At 44.9% G+C, this 23,742-nt stretch overlaps 1 protein-coding gene across 3 annotated transcripts; it reads left to right on the top strand.

The window, feature by feature from the left end:
• Positions 1 to 240: 240 nt before the first annotated feature.
• slc44a1b (solute carrier family 44 member 1b) lies at positions 241 to 23,737 on the top strand. 3 transcript variants are annotated; one of them, XM_070913016.1, is made up of 16 exons: positions 241 to 297; positions 1,673 to 1,762; positions 6,313 to 6,455; positions 13,371 to 13,507; positions 16,500 to 16,593; positions 16,673 to 16,842; positions 17,100 to 17,189; positions 17,332 to 17,492; positions 17,725 to 17,911; positions 18,534 to 18,702; positions 18,901 to 19,057; positions 19,171 to 19,254; positions 19,331 to 19,468; positions 20,028 to 20,264; positions 20,721 to 20,819; positions 23,714 to 23,737. In XM_070913016.1, the coding sequence occupies exons 1-16, from the start codon at positions 241 to 243 to the stop codon at positions 23,735 to 23,737; spliced, it is 2,037 nt and encodes a 678-aa protein (XP_070769117.1). The 3 variants fall into 3 exon arrangements, with proteins under 3 accessions (XP_070769117.1, XP_070769114.1, XP_070769116.1); XM_070913013.1 differs by lacking the exon at positions 23,714 to 23,737 and having other exon boundaries at positions 20,721 to 21,692; XM_070913015.1 differs by lacking the exons at positions 241 to 297; positions 23,714 to 23,737 and adding an exon at positions 1,205 to 1,228 and having other exon boundaries at positions 20,721 to 21,692.
• Positions 23,738 to 23,742: the final 5 nt, after the last annotated feature.

The following is a 23,742-nucleotide window of genomic DNA, read 5'->3' as shown; positions in this document are numbered from 1 at the left end:
TCTCTCTCTGTCTCTCACTCTCTCTCTCTCTCACACACACACACACACACACACACACACACACACACACACACACTCAGTGTTCAGCCTGGTACAACAGTAAACAATAAGACAAAAGCTCTCTGTCCTCTCTGCAGGCTGATCAGACCCACATTGCTGCTGTCCTCAGTCTGACAGGAAAACCAGGACTCTCCAGGACTCTTCAGGACTCCCCAGGACTCCCCAGGTCTCTCCAGGAACATGGACCCTAAGCGTCTCTCCTCAGGCTCTCAGCAGCAGGTTCGCCTCAGGAAAAAGGTAAAAGAAAAGCAGCAGCTGGTTTTACTGGTCAGGCAGTGGAAATACAGAGCTGGGATATAACAAAGTACATTTACTTTATGATACTACTTGACAGAGTATTTCTACACTGTCGCATTGTTACTTCTGCTAAAGTAAATGATTTGTATTCTTTGTGAATGACTTTCTGGTTCTGGTCTCTTACAAACTCTGATATTTTAAAATCAAGTCCAAATTCTTATGGAGACGGTTTGTCTGCATTCACATCCTTCGGTTGTGTAAAGGTAGCAGTACAACAAAGTAAAAATACTCCATTACAAGTACATAAGCGCTGAAACAGGGGCGTCATACGAAGCAACGACACGCTGATCTGTGAGAATTCAGAATAAAACTACAAGATAAACACGTTGATACGTTTTTTGTTTTTCATAATAAAGTTGTAAAATTGCTCCCAAGCAGCGGAAACAGCGCCACTCTGTCATTAGACTCCATTCAGTGGTCAGAGCGGGTACTACGCCGTCAGCTCCGCCGGTAAAAAGGTTTTTTGTTCAGCTCCTCCGCGCCGGCACGGGCACTAATTGCGCATGCGCAATGAGATGAATGGCCGCGGCACCTGACGGCCCACCAGGAAGTGTGGCGGACAAATCCTCGGCCGTTAATCCCCGCTCTGTACGGTAACTGGAGGAGCCACCGACAGTAGCATGCTCAGCGGGCCGGACCGCTCAGTCTGACCGTCGGGACCGTCTCCGCTCTGGGCTCGGCCTCCGGGATCGCGCCGCTGCGCAGTGAGTGCATGCAGGCAGAGCGCACGGGGCTGTCCGTCTCCTCCCCCCGCCTGTCAGGCTCCAGACCCCGCTGCTGCTGAGCTGAAGCTCCGTGAAGCTCCGTGAAGCTCCGTGAAGCTCCGGGCACGTCCACCCTGACTGCAATGGGATGCTGCGGTAGCGCGGAGGTAAGAACGGCACGGCCCGGATCGGCTCGGTACCGTCTTCCCCCTCCTCCATCACCGGTGCTCTGCTGAAGTGCACCGGTGCCTGTTTTCTTTTTTCACCGTGAAAGGGAAACCGGTCCCGGGGAGCAGAGAGGGCCGAGCTGGGATTAAAGCCAGGAGCCATAATCCAATTAGCTCCCGGGGACAGGCGGGTTACCGGGGCCTGTTAACGGGGCCGTCATGTCACCGCTTTGTTATTGTCACCGCACCGCTCAGCGTGAACAGGCGCTCCGGTTGAACATGTAGCTTTGTGTGATCTGATTAGAGATGAAAACCGGGCCGAGCCGAGCTAACAGGCCGGGGACAGGCTGAGTGTCTGAGTGGCGGAGGAGTAGACTCGGCTCGGCCCGGTCCCGAAGGCCCGGCTCTGCTCCCGGTGTGACCGTGTGTTTGTGTGTGTTTCAGAGGACAAAGAGAGAATGGAGACCGCTGGAGGACCGGAGCTGCACAGACCTGCCCTGGTTCCTGCTCTTCACCGTCTTCTGCGTCGGCATGGTAACCGCACTGATCCTCACTGTGATGTTCATATAATAATCCATCAATAACTCTGATTTAATAACTCTCTTTAATATCTGTGTGATATTGAAGTCTGACAGCATGCAGACTGGAGCATTAACAAATGATTAATCGATTAGTAGATCAAGAGAACATTAATCAGCAAACAAAGAGAACATTAGCTCCTCTACTGTGAGGATGTTCAATAAACTGACAGAACGACAGGGTCGTGTTCCTCTTCAGGAAATAAACCGTTTTTTTTCACTATTTTATGACATTTTATAAACGATCGATTAATCAAGAAAATTATCAGCAGATTAATCGATAATGAAAATAATGGCTATTTGAAGGTTTTGATCATCAACTAGAGAATCATTTCCTGAACAAAGAGCGTGCCATTGCTGTGAACACTGAAGCTGATTGGAAGATTTGCTTTACTTTATGATCACCTGAAAACTGATTGGCTGATTGGTTAAAGATGAGTCAGTGGAAGTGAATGGAGCTTTAAGATATGGTGTGTCAAGTTGACTGGGACACTTGAGCTTATGGACAGTTTACTGTGCTGTTGACAGCCAATAACAACAACTGTAAACAGTAAACAGAGGTGTTGATTGGTGAAATGTGGTCGTGATGTCACTTTTAAAACGGACTCACCCACATCATGGCCGACAGGCTGACATCATGGTGGACAGGCTGACATCATGATGGACAGGCTGACATCACGGTGGACAGGCTGACATCACGGAGGACAGGCTGACATCACGGTGGACGTGCTGACATCACGGTGGACGTGCTGACATCACGGTGGACGCGCTGACCTCACTGTGGACGCGCTGACATCACTGTGGACAGGCTGATATCACAGTGGACAGGCTGACATCATGTTGGACAGGCTGACATCATGATGGACAGACTGACATCACGGTGGACAGGCTGACATCACGGTGTACAGGCTGAGCCTGACATCACAGTGGACAGGCTGACATCACGGTGGACACGCTGAGGCTGACATCACGGTGGACAGGCTGACATCACGGTGGACAGGCTGACATCAAGGTGGACAGGCTGACATCAAGGTGGACAGACTGACATCACGGTGGACAGGCTGAGCCTGACATCACAGTGGACAGGCTGACATCACGGTGGACACGCTGAGGCTGACATCACGGTGGACAGGCTGACATCAAGGTGGACAGGCTGACATCACGGTGGACAGGCTGAGGCTGTCATCAAGGTGGACAGGCTGACATCACGGTGGACAGGCTGAGGCTGTCATCACGGTGGACAGGCTGACATCACGGTGGACACGCTGACATCAAGGTGGACAGACTGACATCACGGTGGACACGCTGACATCAGGGTGGACACGCTGACATCACAGTGGACAGGCTGAGGCTGACATCACGGTGGACACGCTGAGGCTGACATCACGGTGGACAGGCTGACATCAAGGTGGACAGGCTGTCATCACGGTGGACAGGCTGAGGCTGTCATCACGGTGGACAGGCTGACATCACGGAGGACAGGCTGACATCACAGTGGACAGGCTGAGGCTGACATCACGGTGGACAGGCTGAGGCTGACATCACGGTGGACAGGCTGAGGCTGACATCACGGTGGACAGGCTGACATCACGGTGGACAGGCTGACATCACGGTGGACAAGCTGACATCACGGTGGACACGCTGACATCACAGTGGACACGCTGACATCACAGTGGACAGGCTGACATCACGGTGGACAGGCTGAGGCTGACATCACGTGGACAGGCTGACATCACGGTGGACAGGCTGACATCAAGGTGGACAGGCTGACATCACGGTGGACAGGCCGAGGCTGACATCACGGTGGACAGGCTGAGGCTGTCATCACGGTGGACAGGCTGACATCAAGGTGGACAGGCTGACATCACGGTGGACAGACTGACATCACGGTGGACACGCTGACATCACGGTGGACACGCTGACATCAAGGTGGACAGGCTGACATCACGGTGGACAGGCTGAGGCTGTCATCACGGAGGACAGGCTGACATCACGGTGGACACGCTGACATCACGGTGGACACGCTGACATCACGGTGGACAGGCTGACATCACGGTGGACAGGCCGAGGCTGACATCACGGTGGACAGGCTGAGGCTGTCATCACGGTGGACAGGCTGACATCAAGGTGGACACGCTGACATCACAGTGGACAGGCTGAGGCTGACATCACGGTGGACACGCTGAGGCTGACATCACGGTGGACAGGCTGACATCACGGTGGACAGGCTGACATCACGGTGGACAGGCTGACATCACGGTGGACAGGCTGACATCACAGTGGACAGGCTGAGGCTGACATCACGGTGGACAGGCTGAGGCTGACATCACGGTGGACAGGCTGACATCACGGTGGACAGGCTGAGGCTGTCATCACGGTGGACAGGCTGACATCACGGAGGACAGGCTGACATCACAGTGGACAGGCTGAGGCTGACATCACGGTGGACAGGCTGACATCACGGTGGACAAGCTGACATCACGGTGGACAGGCTGAGGCTGACATCACGGTAGACAGGCTGAGGCTGTCATCACGGTGGACAGGCTGACATCACGGTGGACAGGCTGACATCACGGTGGACAGGCTGAGGCTGTCATCACGGAGGACAGGCTGACATCACGGAGGACAGGCTGACATCACGGAGGACAGGCTGACATCACGGTGGACACGCTGACATCACGGTGGACAGGCTGACATCACAGTGGACAGGCTGACATCACGGTGGACAGACTGACATCACGGTGGACAGGCTGAGGCTGACATCACGGTGGACAGGCTGACATCACGGTGGACACGCTGACATCACGGTGGACACGCTGACATCACGGTGGACAGGCTGAGGCTGACATCACGGTGGACACGCTGACATCAAGGTGGACAGACTGACATCACGGTGGACAGGCTGAGGCTGACATCACGGTGGACAGGCTGACATCAAGGTGGACAGGCTGACATCAAGGTGGACAGACTGACATCACGATGGACAGGCTGAAGGTGACATCACAGTGTACAGGCTGAGGCTGACATCACGGTGGACAGGCTGAGGCTGACATCACGGTGGACAGGCTGACATCATGGTGAAATAATACGTGAATAAATATTTTTGCATTGTTTCTTCACATTTTATACGTTTTGGTGGTCCAGGTGTGGCAGTGGTCCAGGTGTGGCAGTGAAATACCAACATTTTACTAGAGAGATTCGAGATTTCTGGCAGTAACAGAAGGGTGTATGTAAGGAGACGAGCAGGAGAGAGAATGATACCGCAGTGGATCAAACCAACAGTGAAACATGGTGGTGGGAATATTCAAGTCTGGGGGGGTTTGCCTACTCTGGAGTTGGACCCCTGCAGCAGGTTAAGGACCCAAAAGATAATCGATAATGAAAACAATGTTTAGTTGTAGCACAAAATCAAATCAGCCTATCGTAAAAACTCTTTACATAAATGACTAAAAAGACTGATCATTTTTAGTCGCTGATTAAGTTTCAGTCCTTTACCCAACGGATGAATCGAGTCTGAATCCGTCACTTCTGTGTAGAGCTGATACACTGACTGAAGACGTTCAGGTGGAAACAGGCAGTAAAATATTTTGATTGATTAGAAACATAAAAGCAGCTGATCCGTCGGCAGCACATTAAAAACGGAGACATGAAACATAAATGAGACACACTCTGTCTTCCTGCTCTCCTCTGCCTGATTTCCTGCAGACAGTGAACGCAGCAGAGCAGAGCAGACAGCTGATTGGCTCATTAGACTGCACAGAGCCAGAGAGCCAGAGATCTGATTGGTCAGAAACGGTTTGATTTTACAACTGAGGACAGAAATAGAGAAGATGAAAGTTTAATGATCAGAACAGTTTATTTAAACATTTTAAGGTTATCACACTTTATTTCTTTCATTTTAAAAACATTCATTTTGCAGCTCTGTTGATAAAAACATGTTAAATACTTACATGTGGTTCATCATTCATTCTTCAGAGCCAGTTTTTGTTTTGAATCACAAATCACTGTTAAAAACAAGTCGTGACCATTTTTCCTGAGGGGTACACTGTTACTATACGTGTGTGTGTGTGTGTACGTGTGTGACAATTCATATTTTCTTGGTTCGATTGTCATTGTGTGCATGTTAGCTTGTTTGCATTTGCAATTTGATAATTAATAATGAACCAAAGTGTCATCTCATTCTCCAGTGTGGCAGATGATCAGTTTGTAATATCACTAACAGAATCTCTTTGGGTTGTGAACATGTGAACACACCATGTTGGACTTTGAGAGACTGAGATGGACAATAGACTAAATGATGGATTCATCAGAAAGTCATTAATCCAGAATTAACTTTTTGTTAGTTGCAAAAAAATCCTTTCAACATATTGTGAGTCTTATTTGTGCTGTGAGGTGTTTCTCCTGCAGACTTGATTCAAACTGTAAACTGAGTAAAATGACTGGATTTATGAAACTGTCTCAGAAACCAGCTTCCTCATTAACAGTCGGCGTCTTTCTGTCCTGCAGGGCAGTATCTGCGGCTTCACCATCGTCACCGGCGGCGCCGCTCGCCTCGTCTTTGGATATGACAGCTACGGAAACACCTGCGGTCAGCGCAACGAGGAGATCGAAGGCGTCAGGCTCAGTGGCCTCGACCACACCGACAGGAAGTAAGTCTGATTTTAAATTAGGTCACTGGTGCTGCCCACTGTACTGTGAACTACTGGTATACCATATATACTGGTATATATATATACACACACGCGTGCACACACACACACACACACACACACACACAGACACACACACACACACACACACACACACACACACACACACACACACAGAGGAGAGTCTCGTGTCTCTCCTGGATCATTCAGTCTGTTGGGCTCTGAAACTAATGACGAGCTGCCCACACTCGTTCTTCTGCTTTAGAGTACGCAGTGGAAAAATGTTTTGGAAAGATGAGATCTTCACCTCCATCATTCCCAGCCTTTGATCGTGTCATTTTAAGGGAAGTTTAAAGGTTCTGCTTTCAACAGAATCACTTTGATATGAAAAATAGCACTTCAATTATTTCAGATGCTCAACAGACACATAGAAGTCGTGTCAACACTCATTTTAGGTCCAGTGACTTCCATCCTGCAAAAGCAATTTTCACTGCAAAAATCACGGGTAACTAATAACATGAATTATGGCTGCATTCCCTTTAGTGTTGTCAGGTCCAGGGTTCAGGTGTTGATGGCCCACTGTTTGGGTTTCTGAGACACTTCAATGGAAGTGAACCATCGTTTATGTTATTAGCTCCACCTGTGGTTTTCCTGTGTGAACTCAGCAGTCGACAGACACTGAAGAGAGGCTGTTGTGTAACAGTGGGATGTGGTGTATAACAGTGTTTTGGGTATTTCTTTGTGTATAATGATGTCATTTTTAGTGTATAATGGTGGTATATTTAGTTTTTTTCAGTGTGTGACAGTGGTATTTCGTGTATTACTGTGTTACGTTTTGTGTATTTGTGGTGTTTCAATTGTAGTTGTACTGTATTGCTGGTATATCACTGGAGTGTTTTGCTGCGTGTTACTGTAGTATTTCCTTTTGTTTTGCTGCATGGTGTAAACTGGTCATCAGCTGCTCTGAGCTTCTCTGTGTTTGTTGACTGTATGGCTGTAGTATTACTGTAGTATTATTGCATGACTATATGGCTGTAGTATTATTGTATTGCTGTATTGCTATAGTATTATTGCATTACTGTAGTATTGCTGTAGTATTACTGTACTGCTACTGTAGTGCCATAGTCTTACTGTTTAACTGGCTCACCCTGGCACTTGAACACATGGTGCGTTCAAGTCCTGTGGGAGTGTGCATTGTTGATTGTGCTGACAGACTGTTCAGAGCAGTGACTCATCAGCAGACCTGCTCACACACACACACACACACACACACACACACACACACCTCTGTCCGTCAGCCTATTTTTACCTGCAGGAACACAAGCAGCTGATGAAATATGGAGACGAGTGTTCAGACCTACTTTAACTCACAGCAGAGATCTGTTAGCTCTGCTGCTAACAGATACTGATTATTGATTTATTTCTACTGATTAACTGTGTGTTCTGTCAGCAGCTCAGTTTTGTCTCTTCTGGTTAATTCTAGTAAACCTACAGTGACGGAGGTGCTGCTATATTTAGAACTGATAATCAGTTGCATTCACAGGTTGTGTGTAGAAGATCATTTGTTGTTGGTTTGGACGTCAAGGCTCATGTTGCTGATGTTGTTCCACGAGTGTACACGTTGACATTTAATGCAATCTAAAGATGATATATGATACTGCTGTTAAATTAAGATGATCTTTAATTCAACAGCAGTATCATATATCTTCTTAAAGCACCCCCCCTTCCCATTTAAAAATGTAAAGCAGTAATGTTTACTCTGACTTCTTTTTACGTAGGTACAGCCCAGAGAAGCATAAGACATCGAATGAAATACTATGGAGCAGATCTTTGAGTTTAAAAGGGCCACTTCACTTGGGATAAAAGACTTTAGAGAGAGAGTGTGAGAGACATAGAGCATCAGAGAGTGTCAGTACCAGCTGTATCTGTCTGTTACTGTACAATGACTCTGCTGTGTGACATCATCACACTGAGACACTCAATCACTTTTATTAGCATTAGTGCCCTGTTGTACAGCATGGAGCTGCGGTGCAGTGACAACACTGTGGCTACACAGGATGCGTTCAGGTGCAGTCTTGAGTGTAAGTCACCTGCGTTTTGGCAGCGCTGAGAGCGCAACACACAATCACTGTAGTTTACATTTATTCATTTGAAAGTCAATTTTGTCCAAAGCAACGTACAGGTCAGATGTGGAAAACAGAAGAAAATACACTTAACAATAATAATAATAATGATAGTAATAATAATACACTTTATTTCTACACCTTTCATACATACAATGCACTGCAGAGAGCTTTACATCAAATTGTGTGTTTATGTATGTATGTATAACAAATGAATTAAAAGGTTGCAAACAAAACATCGAAACACAATAAAATTATTTACAGAGACCCAGAGAGAAAGAGCGAGAGAGACAATGTACAGACTGAGTGGACACAGTCACAGGCAGAACAGGCACCCAGGGGGGACCAGATGAATCCACTTCGTAGAACCTCGGTTGTTAATATACTGTGAGAAATATAAGGACGACAGAGAGGTTATAACAGAGACAGTACTGCAAGTATCAGCAGTAAAAGTACATAGTAGTAAAAGTATTATCAGCTTCATGTAGAAGTACTGGTTCTGCAGTAAAATGTCTCCTGTGACTTATATCTGATTCTATCTGACATTATTAGATTGTTAATACTAATGCATTTTTAACTTTTATATACAGTTGGCTACTTTAACTACTTTATACACAGTTAGCTGGTTTAACTACTTTATATACAGTTGGCTAGTTTAACTACTTTATACACAGTTAGCTGGTTTAACTACTTTATATACAGTTAGCTAGTTTTAACTATTTTATACACAGTTAGCTAGTTTTAACTACTTTATATACAGTTGGCTTGTTTTAACAACTTTATATACAGTTGGCTAGTTTAACTACTTTATACACAGTTAGCTAGTTTTAACTACTTTATATACAGTAAGCTAGTTTTAACTACTTTATATACAGTTAGCCAGTTTAGTCCAGTGGTTCTCAACCTAGGGGTCGGAGTTCATTAATGGGAGAGGAAAGAAGAAAAAACACAGTTCTGATTCTGTTTTCAGTTTCTGGACTTTACTCTTTATTGAAATTAAACCATCTGAGAAGTTTAGAGGAGAAATGTCTCTTTGGTGAAACTGTTAACAGACACAACTATACTCTGATTTTAATAGTAATGATTCACAAGCTTAAAAGGTTGGAAATCACTTGTTTAGTATTTAACAATTTATATTTTAGCAAATGTTAAATATTGTTTTATAAGCTCGACAGTCATATGTAAAAATAAAATCTGCAAAGTAACTAAAGATGTAAATAAAGATGAAAAATGTAGTGCAATAAAAAGTACAATATTTACCTCTGAGATGTACTGCTGAAGAAGTAGCATTAAATGGAAATACTCAACTAAGTACAGTTACCTCAAAATTGTACTTAAGTACAGTTCTTGAGTAAATGTACTTACTTAGTTTTACATGATAGAAATTTAAAATAAATGAGTGAGGCTCTGTTGGATTTGAAATAATTCCTCAAACATTTGAATCGTTTGACAATTTTTTGAAAATCTGTTTTATTATTTTTATTATTAAATGTTTATTTCTGCTGTTAATTATCCTCACACTGTTTCACTATTTACATTTGCTGTAATGTTGTTTGTCAGTCGTCTGTAAAGCACTTTGAACTGCACCAACGTGTGTGAAAGCACAGACCAAGTTTGATTGATGGGTAGATGACATGCAGGTGATCTCATTGACATACTGAGAGTGTGTTTGGTGACAGGAACACTGTGGTCACAGATTCTTGTTGCTGGAGGAGAAGAAGGGTGAGGAGGTTTCACTGCAGACTCTTTGTTTAGTTTGTTTAGTTTCTCTCCCACGTCTACATTCTGACATTCTGCTCAGCTTTAATCCTCCTCTGCTCAGTCTTTGCTTCTATTTTTAAACTCCAGTCTGGATTACCAACTGGACAAAGTGGGCAGCTGATCCGGGTAAATGCCTCACGTCAGGTGGTTTTCAGATTTGGTCATTTGTAGTACAAAATTGACTCAGATGGGTCCAGTTTTTTGTTGTTGTATGATTTTATTGTAATTTTCCAAATACACATCGACCCACCTCATAAACACTTCACATAAACAAAACAAAAACACATCATCCTAACAAGGACACACAACAAACCCACCAGATATTGTTTCTAATATTTAATCAGCTATTTCTAATTTGAATGATTCTTTCTTATCTATAAGTTATTTCAATTTTATTGTGTCCAGTAAAGGAGTTGGTTTTAATTAAAAAATAAATTCTGATTAAATAGACTTTCATAAAAAGATGAAGTGTGTTATTAGTAGGGGAGTCACGATTTTGATTCTAAAACAAAAATGGACCTTCAACCTTGGGAATTGGAAGAAATGTACTATACAAAGTTATATGATCAACCCCAGACAGCTGAGTCACATTTTTAACATCTTTAGATTTGCCATCTGTTGGAACTGAGCAGAATAAAATAATAACCCAGGAGATAGCAGAAGAAGAAATGAACAAGGCAAAGCAAATAAAATGCCAGGTGTCGATGGCTTCCCATCGGAATGGTATAAAACCTTTAGGGAGATAATAATAAGTAAGTCCAGTTAGTTAGTTTTTCCTCTCCACTGTCTCCAAAGTGCTTCTCATGGTGGGACCTGTTGGTCTCTGTAATAATATTAGAAAGAGTCGGTCTAGACCTGCTCTATTTGTAAAGTCAGAAATCAGAAACAGAATCAGAATCAGAAACTGTTTATTGCCAAGTAACATACATTACAAGGAATTTGCTGTGGTCTGAAGGTGCTATTGTTTTGATAACAAATATGTAGAATATAAAGGGTAAAATAAGAATAAGAATAAGATAAGATAAATAACAAACAGTGCAGTGACCAAAATAAAGTAAAGTGTCTAGATAAAGTGTCCAGAAGGGGGTGGGTGCGTTAATGTAACGCAGGGGGGACAGGGGTGATGTACGTTAATATAACGTATAAGTTGTGTTTGTGTTCGGGGGGGGGGGGTCAATGTAAGATGGTCAGGTTGACTGCAGAGGGGAAGAAACTGAGGGGAGGGGGTCGAACAGATGGTGTCCGGGGTGAGAGGGGTCGGCAGCGATCTTCCCTGCTCTCCTCAGGGTCCTGGAGGAGTACAGGTCCTGAAGAGATGGGAGGCTGCAGCCGGTCACCCTCTCTGCAGAGCGGATGATACGCTGCAGTCTGCGTCTGTCCTTGGTGGAGGCAGCAGCGTACCAGACAGTGATGGAGGAGGTGAGGATGGACTCTATGATGGCAGTGTAGAAGTGAACCAGCATTGTTTGTGGCAGGTTAAACTTCCTCAGCTGCCTCAGGAAGTACATCCTCTGTTGGGCTTTCTTGATGAGGGAGCTGATGTTCAGCTCCCACCGGAGGTCCTGGCTGATGATGGAGCCCAGGAAACAGAAGGACTCCACAGTGTCCACTGGAGAGTCACACAGGGTGATGGGGGCGGGTGGGGCTGCGCTCTTCCTGAAGTCTACAACCATCTCCACTGTCTTTGAAGCGTTAAGCTCCAGGTTGTTGCTGTTGCACCAGGTCACCAGATGGTCAATCTCCCACCTGTAGGCAGACTCATCCTCTCCAGAGATGAGTCCGATGAGGGTGGTGTCGTCCGCGAACTTCAGGAGCTTGACGGACTGGTGACTGGAGGTGCAGCTGTTGGTGTACAGGGAGAAGAGTAGAGGAGAAAGAACGCGGCCTTGAGGGGAGCCGGTGCTGATCGTCCGCGAGTCTGAGACGTGTTTCCCCAGCTTCACGTGCTGCTTCCTGTCAGACAGGAAATCTGTGATCCACCTGCAGGGGGGGTCAGGCACGTTCAGCTGGGAGAGCTTGTCCTGAAGAAGAGCCAGGACGATCGTGTTGAAGGCAGAGCTGAAGTCCACAAACAGGATCCTGGCATAGGATCCTGCGGAGTCCAGGTGCTGGAGGATGTGTAGGGCCAAGTTGACGGCGTCGTCTACAGACCTGTTGGCTCTGTAGGCGAACTGCAGGGGGTCCAGCAGAGGGTCGTGATGGATTTGAGGTGGGACAAGACCAGGCGTTCAAATGATTTCATGACCACAGAGGTCAGGGCGACGGGTCTGTAGTCATTTAATCCTGTGGGCCCTGGTTTTTTGGGGACGGGGATGATGATGGAGGCCTTGAAGCAGGCTGGCACGTTTGTTGTGATTTGGCGCTATATAGATAAAATTGAATTGAATTGAATTGTTCTGGTGTGAGTCTTTCACCAGGTAAGGCAAGACTATGTTTATATCACATGTTAAACATGGAGACTTTATTTAAGTCCAGGACTGCAACAAACGCTTTTCTCGATTAATCGATTTGTCTATGAAATGTCATAGACATCACAGCGTCCCAGAGCCCAAAGTGACGTCCTGCAGTTGCTTATTTTATCAGTCAAAGAGAGTCAAAGAAGTACATTAAACATAACACATATAAAAATTGGGAAATGGACACAATTAGAATACAATGACATAAAAAAAAGAAATACAACCAGGCCTATTTGTTAGTGCTGGTGATTCTTTGAATACCTGCTTTTATTTTATTTTATTTTTATATAAGTATAATTAATCATGTGTGTATTTACATGACAATAAAAGTTGCAGTTTCTTGTTGCTGGTTGATTTGATTCTTTTCAATCTGAGAAAAGTTGTCTGTAAAATAACATTAAAGGACTGACAGTGACAACTGAATGCTCTTAATTTGAAAGAATTACCTGAGGGAGGATTTATCAAACAACTATTGGGCTCAGTCAACCATCTACTAACTGCAGAAGAAGAATTCAGCTGTTTCTCTGTCTGACCTGTGACATTTAGTGACTTCCTGTGCTTTCTGTCTCCTGCAGGTTTGTCTTCTTCTTGGATCCCTGTAACATCGACATTGTTCAGAGGAAAATAAAATCCATGGCTCTGTGTGTGTCTCTGTGTCCCACAGAGGAGCTGAAGACCTACCAGGACCTGAAGAGGTTCGCCATGCTCAATGGTGAGGTCATCACTCTGGTACATGACTAATAACAAACCTGAACAGGTGTCCTGATGTCAGAATGGACCAGGCGAGTCCACTGAGTCTCTTCTACCACTGAGCAAAGAAACGAAGAGAGGCTGTGGTTAAATCCTCCATCCTGATTTAGACTGGGGACAAAGGGGCTGATGGGAAATGTAGTCTGTAGAAAAGACTCTGAAGGAATCTGAAGTGTGCTCACTTGCACTGAAAACTGCAGAAGTTCATCAAAGAAACAAAACAAAAGAAGTAAAAAAAAAAAAGTATGTGAATGTTATTCCCGGCATTTGAATATTTAAACCAATCTAGAAAATAACCTTTATTATGAAGTGTGTTATCATGCTTTTCAAATTCATGGTAATCCAATAAAAACAGTGCATTTCTGTATTTTCATAGACTAACTTAACTTTAATATGTATATATGTTATGATAGATACATACATGTGCATCTTCTCAACAAAGAGAACTGTCTTTGTCTGTCTTATATAATATTGAATATTTGATTGATGTTGAATTAAGAAGCATCTTTTCAGGGAAATATTGAGAGCAAAAAAAAGAGATATTGTTTTTTTTACCCCCAAAAAACATGCAGAAGAGTTTGCTGTATTTTTTCATCCCTGATTAGTGACTGCAAGTACAAACTCCATCTATCAGAGGGTTGGGCAGTAGCCTGCATGTAGCCTGAAAGGTGAAACCCAGAGTTTAGTCTAATTATTCTCAGATCCTCTTTGATCAGGTCCTTCTTTCTTGAAAATGTATTTATGCACATTGGGTTCGGGTAGATTTCAGATGTCAGATCAGGTCCTGTGAAGACCTGTATTGCTCATAGATAATAACCACGTCAGTAATTATCAAGACGTTTACGATGAATCGCAGCCCAAAGTTCTTCCCACATCCTCTGTTAGAGCCTCCTGACATTAGTAGTAAAGCACTGTATCGTCTGCGTACAGGATTCGGTGTCAGTCTGGGATCATACTGCAATCTCCACATTCACGACAGTTTAGTTTAAATGTTTTTATTGTTTATGTCAGCAACATAAAGAAAAACTGCTTTTCAGGAGATAGTGTCACTTCTGCGATTAAAGCAACAGGAATGAATGTTTGTTTTCTCAGAAACAATTCTGAGAGCTCCGACTGGAAATGAAATGATCTCACTTATATAGCGCTGTTCAACCTTCACGGACAGAAACATTATTTACATGCAGACACGCCTCCTGCTTTCCTACAGAGCATCAGCAGTTTTTATGTCATCAGATTATGAAAACACAGAATCAGCTGTGATATTTTGACGTGCTGACATGTTTATTTTAACACTAACCGTGTCTCCTGCTGGTGAACGTATCTGTCATTTTACAGCATTTAGCATCATTTTCCAACATCACATTGCTCGGCCACTCGCACTCCATGCTGTGATGATGCGTATGCGCTGCGACCAATCACGTGTGATGTTTAGATCACACCATCAGGTTAAAAGCCGGCAGGGGGGCTGACGGTCTACAGGTCTGAGTGACTGTAGCCGCCCCGTGTTGTTTTCACTTTGAATTACATATTTCATTTGGAGCTCTGGCCTGACACGGCGGGCCAATCAGCTGGCCAAGACACCGGTAACTCTTCTGATGGACGGTCTGGACCTGTGAGCAGAACATTACAGGTCCAAGTCTACTTCCCTGTGGGACACCATGACTGCGTGGGACATTTTAACTGAACATACTGACTTCTTCCTTATAGATCAGTTGTCCGGACGCTCGCTGTCACGTCATGGTGGTGATTTAATGTCTGCAGGCGTATACAGTACTGTCCACAGACACACACACACACACACTCACACACACACAGTACAGTAACAAAGGCAGCATTAAGTCCTGTATCGTTGGTGCCACTCTGCTCCGTTTGTCCTCCATCATGGCTGCTGTGACTCAGTGTGTTCAGTGTTGAAAACGTGACAGCAGACCTTTCATCAGGTGACATCACAGCTCCTCTGGCAGCCATGTTATTTATGAAAAGAGCCACTGTCACAGAAACACACAGAGGAGCCAGTTTTTCAGTCTGATGCTGTTTGATAGTTTCAGAGGCCAGTCTGAGAGGTCTGAGCTGCTCTGGCAGAGGTGTTTCTCTTATTTTGTCCACCCTGAGTCTACCTGTTCACCTGTTTGTTTACAGCAACAACCTGTTTAAGTTATTTGGACAGCACTTTCTTCATATCTGTTTTTTCTGTAAAGGAACAGTTCAATATTTAGTGAAATCCTCTTCTTTTCCTCTCTGAGGGTCAGATGATTGACTCTCATGTCTGTACACTTAGCTTAGCTTAGCATAAAGACTCCAAACAGAGGGAAACAGCTAGCCTAGCTCTGTCCAAAGGTAACAAAATCAACCTACCACCTCCTCTATTTAATTAAATTTTATTTACATAGCTCCAAATCATAACAGAAGTTATCTCAACACTTTACATACAGAGCAGGTTCTCTCTAAATATATATCAGGTTTTACAGCTGTTCCTTAGGTTCCTGTGTTTGAAGGTAAGGCACCACCTGAGGACAGGGGGCAATAGTAGTAATAGTTAGAATTTTATCATTAAAGAAGCTCATGAAGCCATTACTGCTGAGGGTTATAGGAATACATGGCTCAATAGAGCTGTGACTCTCTGTCAGCCTGACTACAGTGCTGAATCCCTTTTTGTTTTTGATTTCTTATTATATTGTTTTACAGTGTAAACCTGTTGGAGCTCTCTGGAGGACTAACCCTGTGATGAAGACTCTGTTTCTTTGATATTTACTGATCAGCTGACAGTTTCACCACATTCACAGTGATTGCGAGAGTCTATTGACTCTGATCTGGACCACAGTGGTACTCCACAGACTCTTACAGATGTTTGACTCCTGCAGCTGCTGTTCACATGTCGGACGGAGCAGCTTCACGTGTCCTTGGAGCTGATGAAGATGATCTCATCACACTTCTCCCTCTATGTTCTGTTTCAGGTTCGGAGCTGTGTTCCTACGAGTTAGCGGGTCATAAATATCCCGGTCTACCTGAAAGGTTCTTGAAATGTCCCAAACTTCCTGTTCCACCCAGGTACGTCCACTGTTTGGCCCCCCAGCCTGAGTATGAACTTCCTCTTTCTCTCTGACCTCTGACCCCTGTGTGTCCTCAGTAAGCCGTTGCCGGTGTTTAACCGCTGCACTCCGCTGGATGTTTCCTGTTATGCGAAGTTTGCGGAGGCCGTGGTGACATTTGTTGGTGATAACAGCGTTCTGCACCGACTGATCGCCGGCGTCGCTGCCAGTAAAGAGATCATCATCGGACTGTGTGTCCTTGCTCTGAGTGAGAACCAACTATGTCTTTACTGACCTCAGATCAGCCATCTGTTCAGTTTTTAAAGTCATTTTCTGGATCTGAGTAGGATTTGTTCTCCAGTGTGTCCAGTAAATGATAAATGGATCCATATTTATGTCCTGATCTTCGCTATAACAAGTTTTTATTTTCATCAAAACTAAATCTGGAACATGATCTTTGTTGTTTATCGTGACCTAAAGAGTGAGACGGAAACAAGTCTGTCTGTCTGTCTCCCTGTCTGTCAGTCCTCTCTATGATCCTCATGGTGATCATTCGTTACATCTCGGCCGTTCTGGTCTGGATCCTCACCTCACTGGTTGTCCTTGGATCCCTCGGTGAGGTCACTTCCTGTTTACTCTGCTGAAATGTTAGTCTGGTTTCAGTCCAGAAGGAAATTGTATCTCGTTCAGTTTTAAAACCTCATTCTGTCTTTTTCTAATGAACTGAAAGACTGACTGAGTGTGTTCATTGTTCCAGCGGGGACCAGCGTCCTCTGGTGGCTCTACATTGACCACAGGCTGTATGGAAACGACACCACCACTAAAGTGATGAAGGAGGAGGCAAAGGAGGAGGTGGAGGTCAGCAGAGACAGCGGACAGGCGCTGCTTGTCTACGCCGTCGCTGCCACCGTTTTCACCGTACGAATATCTGCTGTTACAAACGTTTGGGGGTGAAGCTGCTGAGACATGAGGCAGAAAGATCAGAGGCTGAAAACCTTGTGTTTAAGATCAGTTGAGACTTTATTGATCCTCAGAGGGGAAATTCAGCTGTGACAAATACTGTAACAGCAGAATCATATTGTCTGTTTTTATACTTTGTTCACCTCTGGATCCTGAATCTGCTGATCCTGAATCTCCTCTGCTAACTCAGATCATCCTGCTGCTGTTGATGCTGTTCATGAGGAAACGAGTCGCTCTGACCATCGCTCTGTTCCATGTGGCGGGGAAAGTCTTCATCCACCTCCCCCTCCTCACCCTGCAGCCCTTCGTCACTTTCCTCGCCCTCCTGCTCTTCTGGATCTACTGGATCCTGGTCCTGCTCTTCCTGGGAACCACCGGTCAGTTTAACTCTTCAAACATCACAACGTATTTGTGTCATTTCTGTCTGTTAGAATTATTTTTAGACCTGAAGAAGTAAAACTGTCCAGTAACAAAAGAAATCAACACAACTTCAACTTTATGATTAGAAACAGTAAAAACAGATTCTTAAATAAGTGAAATCATAGAAAGTCAAAGAAAACAGTTTGAAGATGTTGCGAGTTTCTTCTTAAGACTCAAATACAACTTTATTAATCAGAAGGATCAGAAACGACAAATCTGATTTCATGCATCGACAACACAAATGTTAAGTTTTACATCCTTTTCTATTTTTTTTTCTCGAGAGGTGAAACAGCTGATTCAGAGAACTTTAAAAGGAAACTACGGTGGCCCTGAAGTGCAAACCACAACGGCAAAAACAGTGTCGCACTTCAGGGCCACCATAGGAAACAAACATAGACAAAAGAACGGAGCTCAGGTTGACGTTAACTCACTGAATCCATGGCAACATTCTACTTCCTGTTTACATCCCTCAAAGCATTATGGGAACTGTACTTCCAAAACTTGATAAGCCCTTAAATAGAAGTAGGAAAAACAAAGTTGTTGAAAATATGACATGGGCGTGTCTGTGTGGTTCTGCAGGGAACCCGGTCCAGAATGAGGAGACAGGTCTGACGGAGTTCAGACTGACGGGGCCTCTGCAGTACCTGACCTGGTACCACGCTGTGGGTCTGGTCTGGATCACTGAGTTCATCCTGGCCTGCCAGCAGATGACTGTGGCTGGAGCCGTGGTCACTTACTACTTCACCAGGTGAGTCCACACCTGCACATCCCTTGTGGACTTTGTTACCTTTGGACAGAGCCAGGCTCATGTAAAGAGCTGTAGGAGGCTGGAGCAGCTTGTTTTTCCCCTGAATGTCTACAACAGAGCAAAGTTAACATGAACCCCAGTCAGGGAACAAGCTCAAGAAACTAAAGAACCAGATTAATGAGGACTTCTGTGTTTCAGGGACAAGAACCGACTCCCGGTGACCCCGATCCTGTCTTCAGTCCTGAGGCTGGTTAGGTATCACCTGGGCACCGTCGCTAAGGGATCCTTCATCATCACACTGGTCAAGATCCCCCGACTCATCCTCATGTACATCCACAACCAGCTCAAAGGAAAGGTACACAGTGAACTCTATGAACACCAGGGTCCTGCTGGGTCACAGTCCTGAGCCTGGTTCACCTGGTTTCCTGTTTGGTTATTGATCAGATTTCTTCTGATGATGTGTCTTAGGAGAACGCGTGTGCTCGCTGTCTGCTGAAAACTTGTATCTGCTGTCTGTGGTGTTTGGAGAAGTGCCTCAACTATCTCAATCAGGTAACAAACAGACCGCTTCTCATCTTCTTCTTCCTGTGTTCATCGTGACACGCTCACCTGTGTTTTTATTTCCCAGAATGCATATGCAGCCACAGCCATCAACAGCACCAGTTTCTGCACATCTGCACGAGACGCCTTCGTGATCCTGGTGGAAAACGCTCTACGCGTCGCCACAATCAACGCCGTCGGAGACTTCGTGCTCTTCCTGGGGAAGGTGAGACAGTGAGACAGGATCGGACTGGTGTTTCCTACCAGGTCTGATCTGGTTCTGATCCCAATGACCAAGTAAAGAACCAGACTGACAGAGTAGTCCTATTAGTGCCCCTTACAGACTGCAGAGTTCATTACAAAGTCTGAACAGTGGTGGTGCTGAACATGTGCTGATGGTGGCGCTAGAGGAAAGATCATGGAGACCAACGAGTCCAGCTGTCCACCTTTCATTATGAAGCTTTTCAGTTGAAAGGTAATTATATTTTAACCAATCAGAGTGCTTCCCTGGGGCTGCTGATCATTCAGAGTCACTTCCTGCTGCTCTGGTTTTACATTAAAAGCTTTCCTTAACTGATAAATCACTTTCAGGCTTTTATTGTGAAAGGTTTGTTATGCTGGTTGTTTACTCTTGAAAAATAAATGAAGATGTTATACAACACATTGGCTCACACAGTGTTTGGACATGACATGACATTTCACCCTGAACCAAAGTGTTGGACGGACAGATGGACTGAATCATGAAATCAGAGAGAAAAGTCTTCAGACCCGTTGTGTTTCCTCAGATCCTGATCGTGACGTCGACGGCGTTTGCCGGTGTCCTCCTCCTGAACTACCAGCGGGATTACGCCGAGTGGCTGCTGCCTCTGATCATCGTGTGTCTCTTCTCCTTCCTGGTGGCTCACTGCTTCCTGTCCATCTTTGAGATCGTGGTGGACGTCCTCTTCCTCTGCTTCGCCATCGACACAAAGTACAATGACGGCACTCCGGGGAAAGAGTTCTTCATGGACAAAGCTCTGATGGTGAGACAGCAGCACCCTGAACACACAGGGCCACTTCATGATATTTAGAAAAAATATAAAAATAAAGACCTCAAAGACCTCAAAGACCTTTGAAACCTCAGAGACCTCAAAGACCTCAAAGACCTCAGAGCCCTCAGAGCCCTCAGGCACCTCAGGCACCTCAGGCACCTCAGAGACCTCAGACCCCTCAGACCCCTCAGACCCCTCAGAGACCTCAGAGACCTCAGAGACCTCAGGCACCTCAGACCCCTCAGAGACCTCAGACCCCTCAGAGACCTCAAGCACCTCAGGCACCTCAGAGACCTCAGTCCATCGAGCCTCATGTTGCAGAGAATTGTTTTTTTGTCCACCTACACATTTATACTCCACCTCTCTGTCTCCTGCCTTTCTCTTTGTTTAATGTGGACTCTTCCCTGTTTATCCCCTGCCCCTCCGCATGTGGTCCTGCCCCTGCAGGAATTCGTGGAGAGCAGCCGGCGGTTGGAGCGAGCGGTGGAGCGTGGGCGGAGCCGGGTGAAGGAGGCAGTGTCGGAGGGGGCAGAGATGAAGCCCATGGTGAGTGACAGTGGCGGTGGAGGGTGCGTGGCCAGGCGTAAGAGCTCGTCAGAGGAGGCGGGGCTGGATGGGGGCAGGGGGGAGTGGGAGGAGCTTCAGGAGTTCCAGGTGTACTACCTGCTGGTGGGGGTGCTGGTGGACTGGGTGCTTACCGAGCAGAACGGCCTCGTCCTCTGTCTCAGCGAGGATGTCGTCCTCTTCCTCTGCGTCTACTTGCCCACCTCCACCCTCTTCCTGTTCGTCAGCCTGCTGCACACGCAAAGCCCCGCCCCCTCCAGCACCAAATCAGCCGCCGTCACCGCCGCATGCTAACAGACATGTGCTAATAGATACATGCTACCAGATACGTGCTAACTGACGCATGCTAACAGTAGCACACTGTCCTGAGCATGCTGATTGGATGAACACTGACACAGGCTAACCTGACTCATTCCCTTCATCATCATCATCATCATCATCATCATCATCATCATCATCATAGCTGTCTCTTCCTCAACATGTGGGTCCAAACCCTTCATTGACTTTCTGCTTATGTGTCATTTTTTTACTTTATTTTTTACTTATTTTATATTTAAAAAGTTTTGAATGAACTTTGAATCCTTTATTTTGCAGCTGTTTGTGTGTTTTTGTGTTTGGCCTTATTTTGTCACCGCGGTGCTTTAAGGACTCAGCCGATAATAAACTGATGGAGGCTTCAGGTTTCTGCTCCTCTTGTGTTTCCATGAACATGAATGTTTCGGATTCTGGTTCATTACACTACAGTGAACCCTCGTTTTTCGCGGGGGTTACGTTCCAAAAAGAACCCGTGATAGGCTAAATCCGTGAAGTAGAAACCTTTATTTTTTTTACAATTATTATACAATTAAATACTCTATTATACAATTAAATACTCTATTATACATTGAAACCAAAGAACAAACCCTTTTTACAGGCCCAAGCATTTGTTTAACAAATAAAAGTACTGTATAAACGTTTTTTTTGTTTTTTTTTTACAAATAACTACTGTACTGTCAAATAATAATTTTAATCATCAATGTGAACTGAAGGCTTCAAATTGCGGAGATCAGCACCGCCCCACCGCGACCCGAGTAATTGGATTCGAACGGGAGAAAATGAAAAATGATTATGAAAAAAAATACAAAGTACAGTCGGACAAATAGTGACTCACGTGTATTTCACTGCTCTTCTGACTGAGCCGCTGCATCCTGCCTTTTGGGCCCGACCGCAGGTGCCTTTGTCGGTGCAGAACGTTTTGTCGACATTATGGGTTTTAGAGAAACTTGAAATTGCAAGAGAATTTGCACGTACGTAACGTAAATTTGGCAAGCTGTTTTACGTACGTGTACATATTAAACCGCAACGTTATTGACGCACAGGTAGAGAAGAAGCGGAGAGACTGTTTAGCCAATCAGAATGCAGAACACAATGCACGATGCAAATCTGTGAAGTAGCAAGACCGTGAAAAGTGAACCGCGTTATAGCGAGGGTTCACTGTATATGAAAAATCAATATATCACTTTAAATTCATTCAAACTAATTACATGTTAGTTGGAATTCGTTGGAACTTTTAAAGAAGTGACAGGCCTCCTGCTGCTCCTCTCTGATTCAATGAGAAGTCAAAGAAAGTCAGATATGGATCTTGTGCCCACAAGATAAAAAACATATAATCTTTCAGGACTTCGATGGCTCTGTTTGATTAAAGTTGTTTCTCAGAGAACTGATATCTGCTGGGTCCTAGCTTCCTGCTCTGCTTCCACTAAACCAAACCACCTCCAGGAGGCAGTTTACAGCCTGAAATAAACAGACACGTTGTGTGTCTGGATATGTGTGGATATTTTTTAGACTCCATATGTTTGAATTTAACCAGCAAAGAATAAGTAAATAGAGGACTTGTAGTCCTGGTGGTGTGGAGGTGTAGAAACCCTTTAAAACAAACATAAAACAGTGTCTTTTCTTTGTCCGCAGTAGTATAAACCCCAAACATCACCTACAATCACTGATGTAGGGAAATGAAATTTACATGAAGTATAATAATAATATTATGCATTTTATTTTTTCAAGATTTGAACAATGTATAAATAATAAAGGGAAACGGGACACAGCGGCTCTCAGCCTTCAAACATACTGATAAGAAGAGGAGGCGACGATTATCATTTCGAGAGTCAAGTCATTAAAGCACAGGAGGAATACAGTATAATGATGAGAGTACACACAGGTACACATACATAAATATCCATATATATGCACATACATACGTACATGACACACAACAAAGCCCCCCCCCCCTCCCCCATCAGGGTATACATACAATAAGAAAAGAGTTTGAAAGACATGTGATCTGTCTGATGTTTCAGCTGCTTCAGTCTTTCTGTTAATCCGACCTTCAGTTCACATTAAATATCATTTAACAGCAAACTGAATGATTAAATGTAGAGATCTAAATGATCTAAGACTCAAAACCACCACAAAGAGACTCCTTGGTTTTGTGTCTCTTTCAGTCTAGGGGTCTTGCTCCTATGTAGGAGGGGTGGAGGTCTTTCACATATCTGTGTCCAGGGGCCCGTTGTCTCACAATCCCTTTATGACGATGGAAAATGAAAGTATAGAATAAAAACATTAACTGAGTAATTAAATATTAAAAGCAAACGATAATAAAGACGTAAAGACCTTCAGTTTGGTGTGGTGGTGGACTCAGGACCTCACTGACTGGTCTGACTGATCCTCAGTCCTCAGCCTCCTGGTTTTACCACCTGACTACCCATGATGCTTCACTCTCACCTCCATTCCTCTCAGAACCCCCTCACTGTCTCCACCCGTCATCCTCCATCCTGTTTGTTTGATCATCATGAAGAAGCATGAAACCTTTAACCATGTGGACTCGTTTCCTGTTTCAGGCTCCGGGGACGAGTTCAGCTTGACCAAA

The sequence above is a fragment of the Enoplosus armatus genome, chromosome 10, assembly GCF_043641665.1.
Source record: "Enoplosus armatus isolate fEnoArm2 chromosome 10, fEnoArm2.hap1, whole genome shotgun sequence".
In the NCBI taxonomy this organism is placed as follows: domain Eukaryota; kingdom Metazoa; phylum Chordata; class Actinopteri; order Centrarchiformes; family Enoplosidae; genus Enoplosus; species Enoplosus armatus.
The sequence above is the reverse complement of the archived record's forward strand: the minus strand, read 5'-3'. Positions and strand labels throughout refer to the sequence as shown.